The sequence below is a fragment of the Carcharhinus amblyrhynchos genome, chromosome 4, assembly GCF_965287045.1.
Source record: "Carcharhinus amblyrhynchos chromosome 4, sCarAmb.v2.hapA, whole genome shotgun sequence".
In the NCBI taxonomy this organism is placed as follows: domain Eukaryota; kingdom Metazoa; phylum Chordata; class Chondrichthyes; order Carcharhiniformes; family Carcharhinidae; genus Carcharhinus; species Carcharhinus amblyrhynchos.
The window spans coordinates 46,792,777-46,812,633 of NC_137327.1; the positions used below are offsets into that span (position 1 = coordinate 46,792,777).

Consider the following 19,857-nt stretch of genomic DNA (forward strand, 5'->3'; position numbering starts at 1 on the left):
CTGATTTAATGATAGATTCCCTGATAATTTGAATGTAAAAATGTTCACTAAATTAACTTTTTTTAAAAAAGGATAAGTGCCTCCACACTGCTATTTATAACAATTGTTGCACCTATTCATGTAGAGAATTTAACAATTATTGAACAAGCTTCTATAAACTAACATGAACTATTATTGAAACAAAGCTGTTGCAACTACAGCTATAATTAATGACCCGTTATTGTGTTGTGCTATTTTATCACGCCCTCCTGATGTTACACAGTTTGTTGCTATGGCCACAGGAAAAACAGAAAATAACATCTCTTCAGCTCTTTAAAGGAACATTTTGTTACAGAAAGGGAACTGAAGGACTTTGTGACAAGGTTTCCGGAACAAAGCTGAGGAAACTCAGAGGTAAGGTACTAATTTCTCCCTGTTTAACATGATAAATTTAAATGTCTGTAATATGTGAGGAATGTCTAAACAGATTAAACAAATAAGCAACATTAACTTGTTTCCAGACTTCAATGTATTAACCGGAACTGTTAAATATGCTAAAATATTTCAAGTTATATAGTGCAAATTATGACCTATTTGCATTATTTTTCACCTCTTTGTACAAACTGTATTGTTATCTTCATAATGTGCATCTTCCAGCCAACAAAAGAACCACTTGTCCTAAGTCCTTCAATTGCATGCAGAAACTAAAATATTTGAGGAATTGCAGTCATTTGTTTCCAGGGACGACTCATAATTATTTCAGTAGACGTTTATATTAGAGCTTTTAACTCCACTTAGAACTTGCATTATACCATGTACATATAAACTTTTAACAAAGGACTGCTTTTGAAGTCCATTCACAGTATAGCCAATGCAACATAGTAAGCAACTGTATTTGGTGCAGTTTGTCTATGAAGGAATGTTGGCCACATTGAGCATCGAGGACAGGACACCTTACTCTTAAAATTGTCCCACAAGATCTATTATGTTAACCTGAGCTAGCAGTTCAAGAAGTAATCCAGAAGACAGTGCTTTTGACATTGCTGGTAAATATTAATTATTGTTGTAATAATCATGTGATATAAATGCAGATTATTGCTGTAATAATGGGCTGTGAACCGCAATCTTTTGGACATAGAGCCAGGAGTGCTGCAGGTTGACATAAATTGAAATATTACATGGACCTGAATTGAATCAAAACTAGTAAGAATCTTTTTAGAAACTTTTCCATGTCTCCAAGCAAAGAAAGCAAAAGATGATAGAAACTGAAGATAAAGCATTCTCTTCAAAAAGAAAGGTTTACATTTATGTCATGCATTCATGACCATAGGACATCTCAAAACGTGTTATAACCAATGAAGTATAATAGAATCACTACAGCGCAGAAGAGGCCATTTGGCCCATCGGGTCTTATCCAGCCCCTTTTTCTCCCTCCACCACTACCATCCCTGTAACCCCATACTTTACCATGGTTAATCCCCTAACCTACACATCTTGGAACACTAAGAGACAATTTAACATGGCAATCCACCTAATTTGCACATCTTTGGACTGTGGAGGAAACCCATACAGATATTGGGAGATCGTGCAAACTCCATGCAGACAGTCACTGAAGGCCAGAATTGAAGGTGAGTGCCTGGAGCTGAGATCAAGGGATACATATTGGTCAGGACTTTGGCAATGACTGTCTTGGTTTTCTTCAAAATTGTGCCATGAGGTTTTTTTTAATATCGATCTGAGAGAGTAGATGAGGCATTTATTGTCCGACACTAAAGACAGCAAAGGTGCAGTATTGTCTTAGGACTGCACTGAAGCATCAGCCTTGATTTTTGTGCTCAAGTTCTGGAGTGGAACTTTAGCTTATAATCCTTGGGGGCAATCTTACGATCACACCCTGATAGGTAGGGTGAGCTGGTAAGATTGGCCAAGAGCATAGGGATGTGCGTCTGCGCAATTGCACCCACTGCTGCTCTCAGCCAGCAATTTAAGCCCTGCCCCCACCCCTACAGGTGAGAAACAGATTTTGCTGATTTTTCATGCACTGAGTGCATCAGATTGCAGATTTGGACTTGCCCAAAAAATGGAGCAGAAACTCTCCTATTTTCATGCTCGTCCTGAACTTAAAATTTTTTCATAAGGTCACCCCTTTTGACTCAGAGGACCCTATTTTACCATTTTGATTCTAAGTGCTGGGTGTTTCAGATCTGACTTTTAGACCTGTTCTGAGGCACCCCCATACGCACGGTGCCTGAAGAAATATCAGCGAGTCTGAATCATGTTGCACAAGCCACCCCACCCCCCCCATGGGCCCCTTCCGCCCATCCTACTGATCTCCGACAGAGAGACAGTACGAACCTCCTTTCCTCCACTGATCACAGGCAGAGTGGCTCTGGATCCCTCTGTCCTTCACTGATCACATGCAGAGTGTAGCGGACCCCCCTTTCACCTCCCCTCTCTGATCTCAAGCAGAGAACCGTCGAACCCACCTCACACCACCCCCCCCTCCCCCCCCCCGCCAACCGATCTCAAGCAGAGAGCAGTTGGACCCATCTTTTTCCCCCCCTCCATCCCTCCCCCCACTACCCTCACTGATGGAGCGCCCAAATCAGACTTGTATGGAGCATGTCTGTTTCACGTCGATTCCAGATGGGCGAATGCAGTGGTAAAGTGGGCATGCAGCCCATTAAGTCAATTTAAATGGGTGTTGTGCCTATTTTGGGTGCGGTCCCAATTGCAGCCATTTTCAGGCCTTGATAAAGAGGGAACCGGCATGGAGGCAGGTGCGGATGGTGCCATTCGCCTCACACCCAATTTTACCAAGTTTTTGTGCCTAAAAACAGGCACAATGCAATGAGTACTACCAACTGAGCCACTGGTGATACTTAAATATCTTTATTGACAGTGCGAAAACATTAATATTTTTAGCCATGCCACCTCCTTGTTTGTTTGCCTCTAATTTACGAGTACACAAGAGTATCTTTGACCAAAGTGAATAGCTGACACCTGTTCAGATTGATATCAATGGTAACTGTTGTATTTATACAACATATGTGCTTAATACAAACTTACCTGTCTCAATGGAATTGGTAAACTAAACATAGATTCAGTTTATTTGAAGATACGATACAGATTGTTCAGCAGACAGATTTACTATAAAAGTTCAATCACTATTATTAACAGGAAAATACAACTGCAACTCCTTCACACCACATGCCATGAGCTAAACTGTAAGCTTTTCTGAAGATTATCAGCTGATCACATGATTTACATCCTGGCTACTTGTTCATTCACATATTCTCTTTTACACAATATCACTGCATTCCCTTTTATTCCAAGATAACATTATATCCAATAATTAAAAATACATTTTTACTTACATAAAAAATAATACTCTTGTTCAAGAATTTAAGGATTTAAGAGTTTTAAGAGTCTTTATAACATATAGGTGGTTTAACAATCCTCCAAGCCGTTATAATGGTATGCCCTCCCTCAGTTCTAGATTTATCATCTTGGGTGTTCTTGACCTGTAAATGTGTTGGTATCTTGTGTATTGTCAGAGTGCTGATGGTTTTCATGGTGGTCCTCCTACCATTTCACTCCTCCAAGTCCATCTTAGGATGTATTCTGGGTACATTTGGACTGCTAGGTGTTATAGAGTGCGCCTTAGCTGGCGTCTGCCCATCTTCGTTTATTCCATTTGGTGTTTTACTTTATAGGATCCAGGATTTTTACACACTTTAGATACTTCTGTAGATAGCCAAGTTCCATTGTAGGATGTATGATTCTAACCTTTTGTCCTATGTGCACTTCAGGCAATTCCACAGCTGTATGTCAGTCACACATCATCTTCATTTTCTCTTGTTTTTTGAGAAATTTCTGAGAAATGGGACAGATGATGGCCTGGCAAATTTGTCCTAACCTGCCTTCCGAATATATACTTTATGGACAGATGTCCATAAAGTAAGCTCATGGTTTAAGGTGTTGCTCTTAAATGTAATAATGCAGAGATTTTGTTTTATTTCCCTGCACTTTGATTAATGACTTAACAGTGTACATCATTTGCTTAGTGAGACAGCCGGATTTGGTATAGTGTGGTGAAGCTGTCATGTATACACCATTTAGAATATTGTCCCTAAAAGATCTGCCAGTGTACTGTGACCCGTTGTCCAATATAATCCTTTCAGACATACCAACACACTGAAAATTGAACTCATTATGTCTGCCACAAACACACTTGAGGTTTCCTTCAATTGCCTGATGAGTGAAAACTTGGAAAAATAGTCAATGACTAGGAGAAAGTCATTGCCATTGATAGTGAATAAGCCCATAACGATTTTAGACCAAGGATATAATGTGCCTTGTTCTTTGCATTGATGTGGCTGGTGCCCCTGGCGTGCTGCACACATCCTCAATGTCTTCTCAATATCGTTGTTGAACCTGGGCCAGTGTACTTTGCTGGGTGCGTTGTTCGCTCTATGCCCGTATGTTCTGGTCTAACTGTGATAATATGTCCTGACGAAGAACTTCAGGTGCAACCACCTATTTTCCTTTGAATCACATACTCTTGAAATACATAGTCCATCTCTGTACAGCCAGAAACATCCAAGAGTGTCTGCCATTGCTGATATCATGTCAGGCCAACCTTCTACAATGATTCTTCATAATACCCTCAGGTGTGGATTATTTGCTGTCTCCTCCTGAAGTTAGCTGCTCTTGAATTGATCGAATTTGATCATAAATGATACTAAGCACATCTTCTATGTCAATGTCCACACTTATAGGTCCAATGAGATTTCCACAGTTTTTTTGGATTGGGTAACGTGCTCAATGTGTCTGAAGTAATCAATTTGCTGCCAGGTTTGTAATGAACATCAAAGTCATAGCCCTGTATATTTATCAGAAGCCATTGACAGTGGCTTACGCCAAATAATTTCCAATGGTTTATGGTCGGTTTCCACACACTGAATCATTTACCAAATAAGTATGTGATCAACCTTGTGAATATCAAATACCAGAGCAAATGTCTCATGCGCTATGTTTGAATAATTAGATTGCGCTTCTGATAGATTTTTGGAACTAAATACACTACCAAGTAGGGTGGGTTGAGGGATTACTGATACATGAGGTGACAGAGATAGCCTAGTGTTGCATTATGCATGCCCCTAATCATTTGGAGATGCATCAACCTCTAAGGTTGTCTCTATTCTTGCATGTTAGTATTGTAGAACACATGTTTCTCCTAACAATGCAAGTGTAAGTGAGTCCTACTGTACACGTGGAACATCCTTCCTTGACAGTTATGATGCTCTATTAGCAAAGTTGGGTATCATATGATAGAAAAATCTGTGGCATCTCTGCAAGTCCCCTTTGTCATGGAGAATAGGCACATTTTGTACATCTTTGAATTTGCCTCGGTCAGGACATGTCCTGGAACTTGAATAGATAACACCAAAAAATAATATGACCCACATTCACCTGGGCAAAATAGTAACAAAAGCTTCTAACAGTTTGACTTAATCCATAGATCCGCAATATGGAAAGTCTGTTTGTTTTCCAGTTGAAAATCTTTCTGCTCTGCATTTTTCCCTTGTCTATCTAGGTTCAAATCTTGTGTATTTATCGTTTGTATTTATCTGGGTGTATGGTACACTCTCTGTTGTGCAGTGTACTGGCAACATACATTTTGCTTGGATGCATCTTAGTTCCAGTCACACCTCCAGACACAGATTTCCTGCATAGGAAAGTCAAATGTCCTTTTACAATGCATAACTTACAAGATTTTGAAACACAGGACAGCTTTATGGTCGGTGCAGTGGGCTACAGTCCCCACACAACTCACTTGCTTACTGAGTCTTGGCTACCACGCCATTGCTGGTAGTTGCATCTCATGCTTGCAACTATTGTTGTCCACTGACAAAGGCTTCATATATTCTGCCACCATTTAGCAGTGTGTCAATATAATGACCTTTCTTTTTCTCCAATTTGCTCCATTATTCGTTCAGAGAGCACTGCTATTTTTTCTGCAATTTTAATTTTTAAAAAGGAGATATTTGTTCTTATAACATTTCCTCTAACTAATTTGGTATACTTGACTTTACCAACTGTGACATAGAGTTTGAGAGCTGGGAAGTTCTGCTGGAACTATATAAAATGTTGATTCAGCCACAGCTAGAGTATTGTGTGCAGTTCGAGAATCCACATTATAGAAGGGATGTGATGGCATTGGAAAGCATGCAGAGGAGATTGACCAAGAGGTTGCCTGGATGGAGAGTTTAATTATGAAGGGAGATTGGATTGACTGGGCTTGTTTTCCTTGGAGGAGAGGAAACTGTGGAGGGCATGATTGTGATGTATAAAATTGAGGGGCATAGATAGAGTAGATGGGAAGAAATTTCTCCCCTTGGTGGAGGGATCGATGACAAGGGAGCATAGATTTAAGGTAAGGGGCAGGAGGTTAAAAGGGAACGTGAGGAATAAAGATTTTTACCCAAAGGGTGGTGGGAGTCCAGAACTCACTGCCTGAAAGGGTGGTGGAGGCAGAGACCCTCATAACATTTAGGAAGTATTTAAATGTGCATTTGTGAAGCTGAAACATACAAGGCTATGGACCATGTGCTGGAAAATGGGATTAAAATAGACGGTTTGTCTTTGTCCAATGCAGACAAGATTTATCTTTTTCTGTGCTATAGACTTTTGTGACTCTAAAATCTTAAAGGACTGTAGTTAAAGTGTAGTCACATTATAGACAATTTTGTAAACAGCTGTCTTAAACACTGGTATACTATCTAAGCTCATTGAAATAGTAGAATTAATTGAACTGATGCAGTCTTGTTGAAAATTTCCAATTTAGTGGCACAATTAGATCTATTGAGTATTGTTCATTAGGAGTGACAATCAAAGAGCAACAAAAGAACAAAGAACAATAGAGCACAGGAACAGGCCTTTTGGCCCTCCAAACCTACACCGATCATATATTCCTAATTAGACCATCTGTTTGTATCCCCCCATACCCAGTCTGTTCATGTGGCTATCTAAATAAGTCTTAAATGATCCTAGCGTGTCTGTCTCTACCACCTTACTTGGTAGTGCATTCCAGGCCCCCACCACCCTCTGTGTAAAATATGTCCCCCGCACATCTGTATCAAACCTTGCCCCCCGCCCCCCTTACCTTGAACTTGTGACCCCTTGTGTTTGTCATTTCTTGACCTGGGAAAAAGCTTCCAACTGTTCACCCTATCTATGCCCTTCATAAGAACATAAGAAATAGGAGCAGGAGTAGGCCATCTAGCCCTTCAAGCCTGCCCCGCCATTCAATAAGATCATGGCTGATCTGTCGTGGCTCAGTTCCACATTCCCGCCCTCTCCCCTTAACCCTTAATCCCCTTGCCTATCAAAAACCCATCAACCCGCGTCTTAAAAATATTTAGCGAGGCAGCCTCCACCACTTCAACGGGCAGAGAATTCCAGAGATTCACCACCCTTTGAGTGAAGAAGTTCCTCCTCAACTCTGTTCTAAACCGCCCCCCCTTTATCTTGAGGCTGTGCCCCCTAGTCCTACTATCCTTCCTGAGCGGGAAGAGTCTCTCCACCTCTATCCTATCTATCCCATTCATCATCTTGTACGTCTCAATGAGATCTCCCCTCATTCTTCTAAACTCTAACGAGTACAAGCCTAGTTTATTCAGCCTCTCCTCATAGCTCATAATTTTATAAACTTCTATTAGGTCGCTCCTCAACCTCCGTCTTTCCAGGGAGAACAACCCTAGTTTACTCAATCTCACCTCATAGCTAATACCCTTCATACCACGCAACATCCTGGTAAACTTTTTCTGCACTCTCTCCAAAGCTTCCACGTCCTTCCGGTAGTGTGGTGACCAGAACTGGATGCAGTATTCCAGATGTGGCCTAACCAACGTTCTATGTAACTGCAACATCACATGCCAACTTTTATACTTTTTCTTTATAATTGTTCATTCTGTGTCACCATGGCTCAGTTGGTAGCACCCTGTTCCTCTGTCATAAATTTCAGGTTCAAGTCCAACTTCTGTGCTTGAGTACAAATAAAAGCCATTGCATTACTGAGGAAGGGAGTCTGGCAAATTTGTAGGTACTGTCTTTTAATGAGACATTAAACTAGGATTCTATCTGCCTGCTCCTGTTGACCTAAAGCAGTCCTGACCAATATTGATCCCTCAATCAACATCACAAAAATAGATTAACTGGTCACTTTTAGAGACTTTGTTGTGCATATATTGGCAATTGTATTTCCTAAGTTACAAAGGTAACATCATTTCAAAGAGTACTTCATTGCTACAAAGCACTGCCACATGTCTGGTGATCATGAAAAGCTTTATATAAATGTGGTTTTTTTTTGCAAGAAAATACAAACAAGTAATAAAACAAATACAACTCTTTTGGAGGGATATTCCCTCTGCATATTATGTTAAATGAAATGAATAATCTACCGATGAAGCAAAAGCAAAATACTGCAGATGCTGGAAATCTGAAATCAAAACAGAAAATCTTGGACGTACAGCAGGTCAGGTAGAATCCTGCAGTGCAATAGCTGGCCATTCAGCCCATCAAGCTTGCACTAACAAGAATTCCATCCAGGCTCTATCCCTGTAACCCCATATATTTGCCTTGCTGGTCCCCTGACACTAAGGGGCAAATTAGCATGGCCAGTCAACCTAAACTGCACATCTTTGGACTGTGGAAGGAAACTGAAGCACTTGGTGGTAATCCCCACAGTCATGGGGAGAATAAGAAATGAATCAGGGTCCCTGGCGCTGTGATGAGCCACAGTGCTTGTCCCTGTGCACCCCTTATCAGTGGTAGCATTAGTGGAGAGAATAAGGGTTAATTGATAAAGAATCATTGATAAAGAATGCAAATCTACTCCCACACTGCTAATTGGGATTTCTTCAATATTGCTCTGATGGTCAAAGTATTCAACCTTCATTTCCCTAATACTGACATCTCAATGCTGATTATGCAACTAATTATACAGCCAAACAAATTTACAAGTTAACATTCTGGCAGAATCTTAATTAAAACGAAGACAAGATTTGTCCTGGAAATTGGGGCAATTTAAATTGTGGAGGGTACTGATCCCCAAACCTACTTTCCAGTAGTTTATTCTTTTCCCTTTATATTTCAATTATTTAGCTATAATCTGGATGATGGCAGAAGGAAGCTCAGTCAACATGGAATCTCTGCAGGAATCATTTAAAAAGTTTGCAGCATATGGAGACACCAAAGCAACTGGTAATGAAATGACTGGGAAAAACTGGGCCAAGCTGTGTAAGGACTGTAAAATCACTGATGGCAAAGCAGTCACCTCAACTGATGTGGACATTGTCTTTTCAAAAGTGAAGTAGGTACAAGATATTTATTTTAATTTGAAACGTTGCAAATCCTTATTGAGTAATCTGGCATCAAATCACTATCCAAGGTCCAGAAAATAAAAATATAATGCATGATTACTACAAGTAAAATTTTGATGGAGTATGAATAATACAAAACACTTTCCTTTCAATTTTGAACCCCCTTGTATTTAGTTCAAACAAATGAAATAAAGCTTTATTGGGCATTCTGTCAAGGGGTTCGTTTTTAAAAGTCTAAGTAAATTGGTATGAGCTATCTCAATCCAACACTCAAACTTCATAAGTCCACCACTGCCCATTGTTCAACAACACTGGGCTATCTCTGTCACCTCATGTATCAGTGAATGCGCTATACAAGATTTGTGACAACTCAAATCAAATTTTTATCCAATCTGCGTTTAACCAGAAGGTATTTAATGCTGTTAATTCAGACCTTAAAGTGAAATATTTGCTCCCAGATTATTGACTGTTTAAGCTTATTTATTAGTGTCACAAGTAGGCTTTCATTAATACTGCATTGAAGTTACTGTGAAAATCCCTTAATCCACCACACTCCAGCACTGTTTGGGTACATAGAGGGAGAATTTTAGCATGGCTAATCCACTTATCTAGCGTGTCTTTCAGACTGTGGGAGGAAAGCGGAGCACCTGGAGGAAACCCATGCAGACACAGGGAGAACGTACAAACTCCACACAATGACCCAAGCCGGGAATCAAACATGAGTTTCTGGGACTGTAAAGCTGCAGTACTAATCACTGTACTACTGTGCCACCCCTGATCAGCAATCTATTAATCTGCCTACCTCTTTTGAGGCAATAGCTGACCTCTGCATTTCAGCACTTGCTGCTTTTGTTCAGATTTTTAGAATGATCAAGTTTTTGAAAAACCAAACTGACTTATTTAATTTTAACCAAAATATATATTTTATTAATAAAATTTGTGTAAGTACATTCTAAAACATTTCACATTGAATATTATAGAAAGTGCAATAAAATACAGCTTGTCTCCATATAGCATGTTTCACTCTGGAGGTACCTGAATATATTTGCAATATTATTAATGCATACAATACACATTCTGTGTCAAGTATACAGTCTGAGAGGTTCCACACAGTTTCCAACCCTTCGGTGCATTATGGTTGAAAGGTGTTATGTTCATTTAATCTGTAGTCTCAGGTTAATATAAAGGTAAATCCAATTTCCTCTGACAAAGAGTGCTATACCAACCCACATGTATAGTAACTTATTAATGACAATGCTGTAATTTTGAGACCGTCTCTCTTAAATCTACCATGAGTTAAAATCAAGTGAATTTTCTGCCAAACAGGAGCAATGCCACATGGAAATGAGCCCTCAGGTGATTAGAAAGAAGTATTTACTATTGTCACCTCACCTTGCTGGAATACTACTGAAGTAACAATGGCTGAAAATGCAATCTAGAGAGACAGCACAATTCAAAGACATCAAACCTTTCCCAACCAAATTTAGAAATCATTTGATGTAAAAATTAAATTAAAATTATTTTGATTTAATGCATATGATTTTCAGTGTTAATCTGTTCTACGTCTGCAATACTACCAATGTGTTAAGTGCAGAACATTGCATGTAAAATAAATATTAAATTATTTATTAATCAGGTTTCTTGTAAACATAAGAAAACATAGATCAGAAAGATAAACACCAGCCACATTCCTTTGCATTTTATTCCTGGCACAATCCTGCAGTAATTTAAACTTGAAGCTTATCTGTTTGTAACTGAACTTTGTAACTGTTGAATAGCTGCAGAATTCACCTTGCCTATTGTTTCATCAGTAATGTAGCATTTTAATTACATTTACGCACAGAGCCAAGACAGCTCGAGTCATCACCTTTGCAGAGTTTAAAAATGCTCTGGTAGAGCTCGCCCCCAAAAGATTCAAAGGCAAAAGTAAAGAGGAAGCGATTGAGGCAGCCTACAAGCTGATTGCTGGAAAAGAGCCAGCAAATGTTGGCATAACGGTAAGTGAATCAGCACAAATTCACTGGCAAGGATGGAAACATCACATATCTGGACAGATAAACAATTGTCAGGCACAGGGTGTTGTTGGGAATGCACCAATGAAAATGATAGGACCAGAACAATTCAACTACTGCGCTGGGAAAAGAAGGATCTACCAATACACAACCTTGTTCTATGCTTGGGTAATTTAGGTATGATCCTTTGTTCTTTACAATCTACCTGCTTGAGACAATTTATCTATACAAACATAGTCTAATCCTGTCATAATTTTAAACACCTCAATCAAATCAGTCTGCATTCCTTTAGAGTGCACTGCCCTGTCACTCATCAAGTAGTTGGAAAGTTTGCATTTGCTACATCATATGCAGATTATAAATGTAAACAACTGCAGATCACCATCAGTAGCATTGCACAAGGTAGTGCACGCCACAGAAAATCACACATTCTTTCACCCTATTCTTGTTGGTGTATCACCAAAGCAGTTTTATAATTTGTTTTGCCATTTCTGAAAACAGACTTTTTTATTTTGTCATGGAATGTGTACATCACTGGCTAAGCCAGCATTTATTGTCCATCACTAATTGCTCGAAGATGGTAGTTTGCTGCCATCTCAAACCATGTATTTTAGAAATGCCCACAGTGCTATTAGGATTGGAGTTCCTCATAGCAACCCAGCGACAGTGAAGGAACTGCAATATAGTTTCAAGACAGGACGGTGTGGGACTTGGAAGATAACTTGCGGGTGGTGGTGTTACCATGTGTCTGCTGCCCTTGTTCTTTTAAGTAGTAGAGATTGCAAGTTTGGAAGGAGCTGTCAGACACGTATTGGTGAGTTGCTGCTGTGCATCATGTAGGTGGTACACACTGCTGCCATTGTGTCATAGAGTCATAGAGATTTACAGCATGGAAACAGGCCCTTTGGCCCAACTTGTCCATGAGAAGGCGAGCACTCAGACTGAAAGTTTGAGATATGTCTATTTTAACGCAAGGAGTGTTGTGAACAAAGTGAATGGGCTTAGAGCGTGGATCACTACTTGGAAATGTGGTGTGGTGGCCATTACAGAGACTTGGATGACTCAGGGACAGGACTGGTTACTTCAAGTGCCAGGTTTCAGAAGGGACAGGGAGGGAGGCAAAAGAGGTGGGGGAGTGGCACTGTTGATTAGAGATAGTGTCACAGCTGCAGAAAAGATGGACGCCGTGGAGGGATTGTCTACGGAGTCTCTGTTGGTGGAGGTTAGGAACAGGAAGGGGTCAGTAACTTTACTGGGTGTTTTCTACAGGCCGCCCAATAGTAACAGGGATGTTGAGGAGCGGATTGGGAAGCAGATCCTGGAAAGGTGTAATAATAACAGAGTTGTCGTGATGGGAAATTTTAATTTCCCAAATATTGATTGGAATCTCCCTAGGGTAAGAAGTTTAGATGGGGAGGAGTTTGTTAGGTGTGTTCAGAGAGTTTCTTGACACAGTATGTGGATAAGCCTACAAGAGGAGAGGCTCTACTTGATTTGCTGTTGGGAAATGAACCTGGTCAGGTGTCAGATCTCTCAGTGGGAGAGCATTTTGGAGATAGTGATCATAATTCTATCTCCTTTACAATAGCATTGGAGAGAGATAGGATCAGACAAGTTGGAAAATTGTTTAATTGGAATAAGGGGTATTATGAGGCTATCAGGCAGGAAATTGGAGGCTTAAGTTGGAAAGAGGTTTTCTCAGGGAAATGTATGGAAGAAATGTGACAAATTTTCAGGGAATATTTGTCTGGAGTTCTGCATAGCAACGTTCCAATGAGACAGGGAAGTTATGGTAGGTTACAGGAACCATAGTATACAAAGGCCGTAATAAATCTAGTCAAGAAGAAAAGAAAAGTTTACAGAAGGTTCAGAGAGCTAGCTAACGTAAGGGATCTAGAAGAGTATACGGCTAATAGGAAGGACCTTAAGAAGGAAATTAGAGCCAGAAGGGGTCATGAGAAGGCCTTGGCAGGCAGGATTAAGGAAAACCCCAAGGCATTTTACAAGTATGTGAAGAGCAAGAAGATAAGATGTGAAAGAATAGGACCTATCAAGTGTGATGGTGGGAAAGTTTGTATGGAACCAGAATGAATACTTTACTTTAGTATTCACTATGGAAAAGGATCTTGGTGGTTGTAGTGCAGACTTGCAGCGGACTAAAAAGCTTGAGCGTGTAGATATTAAGAAAGAGGATGTGTTGGAGCTTTTGAAAAGCATCGTTAGATAAGTCACCGGGACCGGATGGAATGTACCCCAGGCTACTGTGGGAGGCAAGGGAGGAGATTGCAGAGCCTCTGGCGATGATCTTTGCATCATCAGTGGAGACGGGAGAGGTTCCGGAGGATTGCGGATATTTTCCTTTATCCAAGAAAGTGAGTAGAGATAGCCCTTGAAATTATCGACCAGTGAGTCTAACCTCAGTGGTTGGTAAGTTGATGGAGAAGATCCTGAGAGGCAGGGTTTATGAACATTTGGAGAGGTATAATATGATTAAGAATAGTCAGCATGGCTTTGTCAAAGGCAGATCATGCCTTACGAGCCTGACTGAATTTTTTGAAGATGTGACTAAACACATTGATGAAGAGCAGTAAATGTAGTATATATGGACTTCAGCAAGGCATTTGGTAAGGTGCCCCATGGAAGGCTTATTGAGAAAGTGAGGGGGTATGGGATCCAAGGGGACATCCACAAAGCACAAGCTTTGTGGATCCAGAACTGGTTTGCCCTCAGAAGGCAAAGACTGGTTATAGAGGGGTCATATTCTGCATGGAGGTCGGTCACCAGTGGAGTGCCCCAGGGATCTGTTCCTGGGACCTTTACTCTTTGTGATTTTTATAAATGACCTGGATGAGGAAGTGGAGGGATGGGCTGGTAAGTTTGCTGATGACACAAAGGTTGGAGGTGTTGTGAATAGCATGGAAGGATGTCAGAAGTTGCAGCAAGACATTTGATAGGATGCAAGACTGGGTGGAGAATTGGCAGATGAAGTTCAACCGAGATAAGTGTGAAGTGGTTCATTTTGGCAGGTCAAATAGGATGACAATATAATATTAATGGTAGGACTCTTGGCAGTGTGGTAGATCAGAAGGATCTTGGGGTCTGAGTTCATAGGACACTCAATGCAGCTGTGAAGGTTGAAGCTGTGGTTAAGAAGGCGTATGGTGTACTGGCCTTCATCAATCAAGGAATTGAGTTTAGGAGTTGAGAGATAATGTTGCACCCTGGTCAGATTCCAGTTCTGGTCACCTCATTACAGGAAGGATGTAGAAGCCATAGAAAGGGTGCAGAGGAGATTTACAAGGATGTTGCCTGGATTAGAGAGCATGCCTTATGAGGATAGATTGAGGGAGCTTAGTCTTTTCTCCTTGGAGAGACGAAGGATGAGGGGTGACCTGATAGAGGTGTATAAGATGTTGAGAGGTATTGATCGAGTGGACAGTCAGACACTTTTTCCCAGGGCTGAAATGGTTACCACAAGAGGACACAGGTTTAAGGTGCTGGGGTGTAGGTGCAGAGATGTTAGGGGTAAGTTTTTCACTCAGAGTGGTTTGTGTGCAGAATGGGCTGCTGGCAACGGTGGTGGGGGTGGCTATGATAGGGTCTTTTAAGAGACTTTTAGATAAGTACATGGAACTTAGGGATTACTAGGCTTACCTATAATCCTCTAAGTAGGAACATGTTCAGCACAACTTTGTGGGCTGAAGGGCCTGTATTGTGCTGTAGTTTTTCTATGTTTCTATGCCGCCTTATTTTTTAAAACCCCTAAGCTAATCCCAATTGCCCATATTTGGCCCATATCCCTCTATACCCATCGTACCTATGTAACTATCTAAATGTTTTTTAAAAGATACAATTGTATTCTCCTCTATACTATCTCTGACAGCTTGTTCCAGACACTCACACCCTCTGTGTGAATATCTTCAAAACCAACGTGGGGATCTCAATGCAGGCAGCATATGAGCTTCATGCTACCTTTTTATAAAAAAAATGATTTCAGCATTCAGCCAGTGCTATGCACACTGTTGATTTGCTGGACACCTAAGCAGCTGACATCAAATAAAGCTAGGCTGCAACCTTTAAAGAATATATGCATTGTGGTTGAGCCAGGTGCTGGCAGTCCAGTGGAGCTGAATCTGACTTTGGAAAGGCAGAAGATGGCACAAGAAGGAAGGGCTGGCTCATAGGTTTTCACATGGTACATTGCTTTGGTCAGGTGCATGGGAGGTGTCAGTGGTGGAGAAAGTGATTGTTTAAATTGGTGAATGGCATATCAAACAAGTGGACTGCTTTTTCCTAGATGAGATTCATAGAAACATAGAAAAGGGAACATTCAGCCCATTGAATCTGCAGTGACTGTCAAAGATCACTACATGACTCAGGAACAACTTTTTCCCTGCTACCAGACTTTTGAACGGATCTACCATATATTAAGCTGATCTTTCTCTACATCGTATCTGTGACTGTAACATTCTATTCTGCATCTTCTCCTTTCCATCTTCCTTATGTCCTGTCTGAACAGTATGTTTTGTCTGTAAAGCGTGCAAGAGCACTACTTTTCACTGTAGCCCAATACATGTGACAGTAATAAATTAAATCAAAAACAGCAAGAGACATTAACCTCTCGTAAAATTGACTTATTATCCAGATGGTACTTGGGAGCTCCTATTGAATTGCACTGCCAACACCTAGTAAGCTTGATACTAATCCAGAGGAAAGCAGTCTGTTTAAGTGGCACCCCAACACCTTAAACCTTCACTGTCTCTATCACAGCTCATCATGGCTGCAGAGTGTTTCATCTACAAGATACACTGAGCAATTCACTAAAGCTTCTCCACCAGAATCTCTCAAACCTACAACCTCTATTGCCGCAAAGGGCAAGGATAGTAACTGCATGGAAACGTCTCACCTTCAAGTCCCACGATACCCTGACTCAGAAATACAATGTTGTTTCTTCAATGCTGCCTGGTCATATTGCTGGAACTCCCTCCCTAACTGCACAATGGGACTGCAGCAGATGAAGAAGGCTGCTCCCCATCACCTTCCCAAAGATGATCAGGACTGGCTAAGAACCTTCTCGGCAAGGTCCAGATCCCGTGGATGAATAAATAAAATTAAAAATTGAAGCCATGGCAACCGTTGAGAGATCGCAAGGGAGATCTCATTGAGACATATAAGATGATGAATGGGATGGATAGGATAGAGGTGGAGAGACTCTTCCCGTTCAGAAAGGACAGTAGGACTAGGGGGCACAGCCTCAAGATAAAGGGGGGGGGGGGGGGCGGTTTAGAACGGAGTTGAGGAGGAACTTCTTCACTCAAAGGGTGGTGAATCTCTGGAATTCTCTGCCCGCTGAAGTGGTGGAGGCTGCCTCACTAAATATTTTTAAGACGCGGGTTGATGGGTTTTTGATAAGCGAGGGGATTAAGGGTTATGGGGAGAGGGCAGGAATGTGGAACTGAGCCTCGACAGATCAGCCATGATCTTATTGAATGGCGGGGCAGACTCAAAGGGCTAGATGGCCTACTCCTGCTCCTATTTCTTATGGTCTTATGTTGCTTATCCCATTTGTCCATGTAAATCACGTGATTCCATGGAACTGATTTATTACATTTTTTCAATAATAGTTTTTATCGGGTTGTGAATCTCGTCCTTTGACTTTTCTGCAGCAATATAAATGTACGTTGTATTTGAATGGGCTGTCTGTATGTTTCACTTAACTCAGTAGGAAGAGCAAATGTGAAGTCTGGACTTACAATCAGAAATAACGACTTGGATCAACTGCACCTTTCTGTCTCAATGCAATAATATTTCCTTCCTAGAAAGTAACAAAGGCTGGTGCTGTTGACAGACTAACGGATGCTTCTAAGTATACCGGCTCCCATAAAGAACGCTTTGATCAAGATGGCAAAGGCAAAGGGAAGACTGGCCGAGAAGATATTGCAGAAAATACAGGCTATGTGGGAGCTTACAAAGGTGCTGGGACTTACAGTGAGAAAGCTAAAGAGAAATAATTTCAAAATGTGCTCTCTTGGTTGGTTGTAAGCAAAGGGGAACCTTTTGCTTATCCTACTTAAGGCACAGAAAATTAAGTCACTCTTCTTAACCTAAAGTTTGAATTTCAGAATCAATGTTTTATATATTTTCCTGTACAAATGTTGTTCCATCATGCTAAATATTTTACCATCTTTTGTGTAGATGCTATTGTATTTAAAATAACCAGGTTAATGTCTATGTTTCAAAACAAAATACTGATCAGTTTAATACAGGCAGCACTCTAGTACTGAACTAAAGAAGCCATAAAAGTATTCACTACACTCTGTAAGTCAATGATAAAATACTTCTATGATACTGGAAGCAGCATTTCATACTATTTGCATTGTATGGAAAGAATATCTTAATTTTAAACATACTTGTTACAAATCAGCTGTCTTAACATTAGCCTTGGACTGCAGAGTTCTTAATTAAACCACATGAAAAAAAGACCACAGCATAAAATTTCATAGAAATTATAAAAATCAGAGAATCCCTACAGTGTAGAAAGAGGCCATTCGGCCAATCGAGCCTGTGCTGAAAACAATCCCATCCAAGCCCTATGTATTTATTCTGCTTGTCTCCCTGACACTAAGGGGCAATTTAGCAAGGCCAATGAACCTAATCCACACATCATTGGAGTGTGGGAGGAAACTGGAGCACCTGGAGGAAACCCACACAGACACGGGGAGGACATGGAGCCTCCATGCAGATAGTCATCTGAGGCCAGAATTAAACCCAGGTCCTTGGCACTGTGAGGCAGCAATGCTAAAGACTGTGTCACCCATATTACCAATTTCTGATGCAATCTCCTCTTGATATGTCAGGCATTCATTATCACAAAACAGTTCACTGGTCTGCGATCTTGCAGCCGTTATCTTTAATAAACGGTATTGCCTTGTGCATTCCCTGTGCATGTCAGAAGTATTTGTTAAGGGGCATTATTATTACTACTTTTGGTATGTTGCAAGATTTGGTAATGATGTAATCAGATTGTCAGCTATTTTTTTGCCATAATAAAGTTTTATTGATTAATGAATGAAAAGTAGACTTAATGCTTGAAAATCAATTTGTAAAGTCCAAACTGTTTTTTGCATTTCAGTCTTTCCCTCCATCTAGTACAGCATTGTTGAGGTTTGGTTTTGTGCAAGTTGTTACATGAAATGAACCCACCCTTTATTATTCCTCAATACAACAGTCCCATAGAAATACACTGAAACATTGCATTCAGCTAATTTCATCCATGTCGGTGTTTACCCTCCATAAGAACCAATAGTGCCAATTATTCGTCCAATGCCACATTTCAATTTTGTTTCACTCAAGGTGCCGAGAAGCAAATTTTGGAAAGATAAGATTTGGCACAATATGATTTTTTTTTAAATTGGGTTATGAAGAAAATAAGTAGCTTGCTCATCAAAAAAAAGTTAAAGCAATAAATTGATTTTAAAAATGAGCAATTAATAAAGATGATCATTATAGTGTAAGAGAGCAAAAGTGATTATGTCTACCTCACTCCTAATCTCAGAGTGCTCACTAGCACCAACAATACACTGTTTCACTCTCCCTCTATCACGCTCAATCACTCTCACTCTTTTTCTCCCTCTCTCACACACACACATGCTCACTCTCACACAAGTTCCCTCTCTGTTGCTTATGTTCTCTCTCATACACACACACTCCTTTTCTCCTTCTCTCCCACACACATATACCCTCTTATTCTCTTCCTCTTCCCCTCTTCCTTTCTCTCTCTCTCTCTCATTCACACACTCACTCATTCTCTCTCACTTCCTTTCTCATACACATTCACTCTCTCTCACACATATGCTCACTCCCTCCCCCCCTCTCGCTCTCTCTCTCTCTCACATTCATTCACTGATGCCTGTTGAGTGTGGGTGGTTTGAAGATTAAAATGCTAAGAGGTTCAGATGGCTAAAGTACCAAGACTCCTCCCCACTGTTGCTGCATCCACTGTCTCTGCCATCTTGACTTGTGCATGGGGTCTTGTCTCTCTTTCTTTCTCCCCTCCCCTCCTTGAAAGCCTCACTTCCTCCCCAGCCGACTGTCCTGATGTTCAGGCCTTGGCTGGATGAGTTGCACTATTTGTTGCTCCTCCAGTCACAGAGTTTCTGTCCTGCATTTGTTGCCGAAGGGCTCACTGCAGTCTGTGAGCAGCAAACATGGAAGACAATGAACCAGTTATGGGAGGAGCATCTCCTTGCTGAATCTTTAACTTGCTCTTCCCTGTGTCTTAAACATTGACTGGATAGAATGGCATGATGGGCTAGATTGTGGCCCATGTGCTGCGAATTAGACAAGTTGAACATGTGTTACAAGGCTCCACCCCTATTGTGGTGAATAAACACCAAAAAACAAGGATGTTTTCTTCACAAAATGTACTTAATATACAGAATCCCTGAGTCCACCATAATCTGGCATCACCCATCTAGTAA

The 19,857-nt window shown here is 40.7% G+C and overlaps 1 protein-coding gene across 1 annotated transcript; it reads left to right on the forward strand.

Moving 5' to 3' along the window:
- The first annotated feature begins 286 nt into the window (after window positions 1-286).
- On the forward strand, window positions 287-19,032 carry tppp3 (tubulin polymerization-promoting protein family member 3). The gene is made up of 4 exons (XM_080187095.1): window positions 287-393; window positions 9,148-9,355; window positions 11,209-11,362; window positions 17,197-19,032. The coding sequence occupies exons 2-4, from the start codon at window positions 9,159-9,161 to the stop codon at window positions 17,386-17,388; spliced, it is 543 nt and encodes a 180-aa protein (XP_080043221.1). The 5' UTR covers window positions 287-393; window positions 9,148-9,158; the 3' UTR covers window positions 17,389-19,032.
- The last annotated feature ends 825 nt before the right edge of the window (window positions 19,033-19,857 follow it).